General features: G+C 42.1%; 1 protein-coding gene across 1 annotated transcript in view; it reads right to left on the bottom strand.

Annotated features, from left to right (window-relative positions):
* Positions 1-2257, bottom strand: part of tox2 (TOX high mobility group box family member 2) — a 30586-nt gene extending 28329 nt beyond the window's left edge. The window contains exons 1-2 of the mRNA XM_060069961.1: positions 2249-2257; positions 1751-1806 (exon numbers count right to left, since the gene is read on the bottom strand). Coding sequence (XP_059925944.1) covers positions 1751-1806; positions 2249-2257 — 65 coding nt within the window. The remainder of the gene's footprint in view (positions 1-1750; positions 1807-2248) is intronic.
* Positions 2258-6881: the final 4624 nt, after the last annotated feature.

Raw genomic sequence — 6881 nt, 5'->3', positions numbered from 1 at the left:
TACACACTGCTACCATCAAACCCCATTCCCTGCTTTTCTTTCAGCAAATAAAAGAAACACAGGATATAGCATTCATTCCGCACAGAAGCAATTTTCATACATTTCCTTACTGGATTATCAAATTAATGGAAACTGCTCAATAAGTGGTGAGAAATGCTTTCCACCTAATTCAATTAGTTTCGTTTTTTTTTTAATTTTTTTTTAATTTTTTCTCATTTTTCTATCTGTGTTTGTGTTTGGCAGGCGCCATCTGTTTGCCTGCGACCAGCTCTATTAATAAGCTATTCTGATTGAGATGGGGCTCTATTCCAGCAATGGTTTCTCACCTCCTTCTCTCTCTCTCTCTCTCTCTCTCTCCCTCTGTTTCTCCCTCTCTCTCTCTCTCTCTCTCTCTCTCTCTCTCTCTCTCTCTCTCCATCTCTCTCTCCCTCCTTCGCTCCACTCACTTGATTGTCATGGAAATCATCAGTAGTGCCAGAACAGAGACAAAAGAAGAAGCGTTTGCGTACACCTGAGCCAAAATGAACAGAACTGTAGTCTAATTATGAAGGGAACAATTAAGACTGTGCATATTTATTGACAAGGGAATCCACACAGTAGCATATGCTCATGAATAACAAAATGGGAGACAGAATGGCAGAGGAGGAAAGAGAAATATGATGTGTGACTACTTGATGTCCTCCAGCAATCCATCCACAGAAAAACATGTAAACTCTTTGTAAGTTATGTGGAGGGTGATTTTCTCAGGAAACTGGTGGTGGAAACTGACTAAATGTTAAAATGTTTGCACACGTTGATTGTTTTAACATTTATCCATGGTAGGCTAGTTTTTCCCAATAATAAGACACCACTTTGGGTCTGATTGATGTCTGTGTGCATGCAAGTGGAGACTTTTCCACTGGCTACTGTAGACAGTGCTTTCCCAGATCCTTAAGAACAAGGAATTCCAATCCAGGCTTTGCTCAGTATTCTGATCACACCCCTCTCTCCTCCAGTAATACAAGTCTACTTTAAAATTCATAACTACATTTGGAAAGAATAAAAGGCTGCCCTGATGGAATATTTCCAAGGAGCTTACTTGAGCGAAAATACAATTTGCTTTGGCATATTTAATAACCCTAACCTGGCTCTTTAAGACATACAGTAGTAATAACAATACAAAAAAAATGTAGGCATGAAAGAAAGAAAAAAACGTCTAAGCCATGCCTTGGCATGAAATGACTAGCTATAATTTCTGCCTCTGGGGAAGGACTGAGAAAGGGGGATGGAGTAGGATACAGAGAGAGAGAGAGAGAGAGAGAGAGAGAGAGAGAGAGAGAGAGAGAGAGAGAGAGAGAGAGAAAGAAAGATAGAGAGAGAAAGAGAGTAGAAAAGAGAGTGAAAGAGGCATCGTCAAACTTAGAGCAAGACAGTTAAAGCTCTCTCATTCTCCCACCTTTTGGATTTTTCTGTTTGATTTTTCTTTTTCCCATCATGCCTGGAAGGCGGTTTGAATTGGATCAAACATCCCTGATTGATTAAGCCCCGGGATGAATGACTGTTCTCCAATGACACAGGATTCTGTGGTCCCCCCCCCCCCCCCCCCCCCTTTGCGTCACCGTGTACATATTTGACATGGCTATTGAGGGCTGATGTGGAGGTGATTGGATTGGTTGCTTCTTCATAAGGTAATGCTTCTGGCTGGTGTGTTGGGGGGGGGGGGGGGGGGGGGGGGGGGGGGCTCGGAGCGCGCCTGTCTACCTTGACTTACCGTCGCCCATTGTTCCGTCTGCTCTCAAAGTCGAGTTTGAAGCCTAGAATGCCTCTCTTTAGGAAGAGGCACACAATGGGGGAAGAGAGGGTGAGGAAATAGGCAACATGGGCTTTTCAAACTGCAATAGGAATTGCGTATAGCTCAGGCCTCGGTCTTAATCTCTTGCCCTCTTTTTCTCAGTTGTCCTATTGTGTGTGTGTGTGTGTGCCGAGAGAGAGAGAGAGAGAGGAGAGAGAGAGAGAGAGAGAGAGAGAGAGAGAGAGAGGAGAGAGAGAGAGGGGAGAGAGAGAGGGAGAGAGAGAGAGAGAGAGAGAGGGAGAGAGAGAGAGAGAGAGAGAGAGAGAGAGAGCTCGTAAAGATTGTGTTTGTGTGAAATAAGGGGGGAGAAAGTGACGGTCAGTGTGATAGCGTGAGAGAGAAAGAGAGAGAGAACTATTGTGGGACGTCCTGTTCAGAATTAGGTCATCTTCAATCAAAGCTTGACTGCTCTCTTACCACTCTCATACTAATTCTTCCTCTCTCTCATATTCTCTCTCCCTCTCGGAGTCTCACTCATATATTCTCTCTGTGGCTCAGTTTCTCTCCCTCTCTTTTTTCTCCATTCCGCCCTCTGTATCTCATCTCTTTCTCTCCCAAGCACCATTCTCCTCATTAAGAGGAGATGAAGTAGTACAGGGAGACAGAGACCCCTACTGCTCAAGGCGAGAAATCAATACACAGAAAGGCCTAGTTTCCAGTAACCCCTAATGCTGTACTGCCACCTATATGTGTTAAGACACACTGCAGGTTAGCGTCAATTTACGAGCAGAAATCAGATTATAAATGACGATTATTATAAATCATTGTATTAATATATATGATGTTCCATGTAATTGATGCACAAGGACTGCCTCCAGTCACTCTAGTTCTAGAATTAAGGAACTGCTACTAATCTAACCACCACCAAGTAACACTGAGGAGTCGAGAGTCAATCAGAAAATAAAGATGCAATAGTAGAATCAATACTAATAGTAATTCAGCGGGAAAAAAAAACTTTTTCCAAATTCATTCCAAATTGAATTTGTTGAAGCGATGTTTTGGACCAAATGAAGGACAATGATGTTTGCTGCACATTGGCTTACCTAGTTGGAGGACAGAGTCGAAGGTTTGGGTATCTTCCCACACAACCACCTTACTCATGTCCCAATACTCGATACAGGAAATCCCCTCAAAATCTTGCATTCAACAAAATGTAACTAATTTAGTTTACTAAGTTCAATTTAGTACTGCAATTCAAGTAATGTTGATAAACAAATTAGTGAATAAAGGGTATAAATATTGAAGGATAAGGGGGAAGCAGGCATTACTTGTGGTCTATAAACTGTCTCTTAGGATTGGATGAAAAGGTTTAAAGAGAAGGAGGACAAACGGTTTGATCAGACACTTGTTTATGTAAATTATAAAAGTGTATTCAGTAATACCCAGCACAATTAAATTACCATGTAGAACCATGTAGCTTAGTGCTTTATTTATTTTTTTAGAGAGAGAGAGAGAGAGAGAGAGAGAGAGAGAGAGAGAGAGAGAGAGAGAGAGAGAGAGAGAGAGAGAGAGAGAGAGAGAGAGAGATACAGAGAGAGAGATTCAGAGAGGGAGAGTGTTAAGAGAGAAATACAGTAAGATTAAGGGAATTCAGTTGTTGACAAATAGTTCCCTGAGTATTGATTTGATTTGAATCGAATTTCTGAGTCCCTAGTATTTCACATTGGAGATTTTATGTTTATTGGCTCATTATACTATACTGAGCGCAAATCTCAAGAATAAATTATTTCCGAACAAAGCAGAATATCGAAAATTGTAGTCAGAACCATAATCGATGCTTAGTCAAACAAGCTGATCTTATTTAATGTTTTGATTTGGGTCAGAAGATAGGGATTAGACAAAGTCAAGCTGTCATTGTATTGTCTTGAATTAATGAAGCATATGAACAAGTTAACAATCAAAGTTTATTACACTTTTTTTTATATACAAACAACCCTGCAAGGCACACCTTTGTTTAAATAAGAATATACAATACATTATATTCTTGAAAACAAACACTTTCTTTTCTTTGAAATATATATTTATATGTATATATTAATATAAGTGAGATAAGTGTAATACAGAGAGAAGGCCTCAAGTCGTGGCTGATCGATTGAAAATAAAAGCGTAAAATGATCACTTAAAGGGAAAATTAACACTTTAAAATGTAAAAAAATAATCAAAAAATTGTAAGGTGTTACAATTTTCATCATCCGATTTTGACAATACTGTATAAAAATTCATCAGCTTTTAAAGCTGACTCGTGGCAAAACCTCACATGATAATATCGTCATCTGGTAATTGATGAAAGCATCAATAACTACTTATACTTTTACCCTTACAGTACAGAGTATCTTGTATGTCTCATCTCACGTTCAAAATGAGAGCTTCTGTTCGGTCAGGAGGTGAAAAGATGTATCTCTTTTTACGAAACTTCTGATCGGTTGCCTCACATAAAATCTGACCTTTAGTCACCTCAGTGGCCGAAGTAGACATGATTTCACCAGCTTTAAGGTTAAAGGTGTGGTGTGTTGGATTTAGTGGCATCTAGTGGTGAGGTTGCAGATTGCATCCAACCCCCCTGCCCAGCTATGGGGGCATGTAGTGGCTTGAAAGGGGCTAGTTGGTACTTCAAGAATTATGTTATCGTCTATGACAGCACTGAGTAGCCAAGTGGTAACCTTCCTTGATATTTTTATATTTATTTATATTTATTTAACGATCATGATTTTCTCTGTAAAAAGCTCTCTATGTAGATATAAAGGGCTCTTTCTAAGGTAACAAAAACACAACAATTCTTAATCTCATGAGATTATACACTAATTAAAACGTATTTAACAATCTCATGAGATTATACACTAATTAAAACGTATTTATGATTATTTTATTTAATTTCTACCAAATCTGTTTAATTTGATACCGCTAAATTCCACACACTGCACCGGGGAGAATAGTATGTGTTTGTTAAAGGTCCCATGACATGCTATTTCATGTATTCTTTAATATAGGTATTAGTGGGCAACTAACACAGTATTCAAAGACGTTCCCGAAATTCAGCCGTGGTGCAGAGTTACAGCCACTCCGAGCCAGTCGCACATTGAGCTTCCCCCAAATGCGCTGTTTTGGTGTCTGTAGCTATAATGCAAATGAGGAGGAGCGAGGCGGGTCAAGGAGGAGGGTGGGGGTGTGGCCCTGAGCAGCTTGCAGCCACGGTACCATGCGCTCTGTTTACAGTGGATGTATCGCAATGGCGAGGCGCACACAGCCTTTAGCCGTGTTCTGTAAATATTCTAGAACACACGGGAGTCCTGGAGCTCTATATCTAAATATTATCATATAGCCTACATAGATATCGATATCATATAATATATATTATAACGGCCAAAAGCTGTGTGAGCCGATATTATGAATCTCAAACGACCGCGTTGGGTTCTCCGACGTTCCTGGTTCTTCAACGTCCTCATCAATGTGAAGTAGACTGAACCGCGACAAGGAGGAGAAAGGGATCGTTGCCGGGCAGCGCTTAGGCACCTCCACCTCCGGCGGTGGTCCCTCAGCGGGTCTCAAGCTGGAGACATTCGCCGCCAACAATCCCTTTCTCCTCCATGTCGTGGTTCATGTTCTTGAGGGAGTCAAAGCCAAAGTTCCTTCCCCCCAATTCATTCTCAACCTTGGCTGAGATAACCCCCAATACGAGTCTCGTTGTAGAAATACCAGAGACGAGAGTCCGACAGAACGGTTATCCAAATAACAAGGAAGTGTACAACACTTGCGTTACAGTCCTGGAGCTCTATATCTAAATAATATCATATAATACATAGAAATCTATATCATTTAATACATATTATCACGGCCAAAAGCTGTGTGCGCCTCCAGACGATATAATGAATCACAAACGACTTTGTCGGGTTCTGCGACGTCTCTGGTTCTTCCACTTTCACATCAACCTGAAGTCGACTGAACCGCGGCGCGCGCTGCCTGCTGCCGGCTGCCCGCTGCCGGGCGATGGTGCCTCGCGGCAACCAGCGGCATGACGCAGTTCATGTACTTCAGCCGGTCAAAGCCAAAGTTCCTTTCCCCCAATTCCTTCTCAACCATGGCTGAGATAACCCCCAATACGAGTCTCGTTGTAGAAATACCAGAGACGAGAGTCCGACGTGTTATGCGCCATAACGCCAAAAGCAGAACGGTTATCCAAATAATAAGGAAGTGTACAACACTTGCGTTACAGTCCTGGAGCTCTATATCTAAATAATATCATATAATACATAGAAATCTATATCATTTAATACATATTATCACGGCCAAAAGCTGTGTGCGCCTCCAGACGATATTATGAATCACAAACGACTTTGTCGGGTTCTGCGACGTCTCTGGTTCTTCCACTTTCACATCAACCTGAAGTCGACTGAACCGGGCGCTGCCTGCTGCCGGCTGCCCGCTGCCGGGCGATGGTGCCTCGCGGCAACCGGCGGCATGTCGCAGTTCATGTACTTCAGCCAGTCAAAGCCAAAGTTCCTTTCCCCCAATTCCTTCTCAACCATGGCTCAGATAACCCCCACAACAGTCTCGTTGTGGAAATACAAGACACGTCAAAGAACCGACAAGAAAAACTTGCGTTACAGTGTGTGTATTCACACACACACACACACACACACACACACACACACACACACACACACACACACACACACACACACACACACACACACACACACACACACACACACACACACACGCTCACACGGTCGAGTCTCATTGGCGGGCCAACGTCTCTGGGCGGGCCAGGCAGAGTAAGGGGAGGAGCTGAGATTCCTGATGACGTCATGAATACAGACATTCCAAATCAGCGCACTTGAGCCTCCGTTTTTTCAAAGGCGAGCAGAACAGCTCGTGCTCGTTTTACACCAAACGCAAGTTTTAGCCATTGGGGGACCATAGGCAGGCTAGGGGAACTCATATTTATGTTAGAAAACCTCATAAAGTGAGATTTTCATGTCATGGGACCTTTAAGAAAGGAGCCATCTATTTAGCTACCTGTCTATTAAATTATCTTGCATGTCAATTTGTA

The sequence above is a fragment of the Gadus macrocephalus genome, chromosome 13, assembly GCF_031168955.1.
Source record: "Gadus macrocephalus chromosome 13, ASM3116895v1".
NCBI lineage: Eukaryota > Metazoa > Chordata > Actinopteri > Gadiformes > Gadidae > Gadus > Gadus macrocephalus.
Note: the sequence above shows the minus strand (reverse complement) of the source record. Positions and strands in the feature narration are given on the sequence as shown.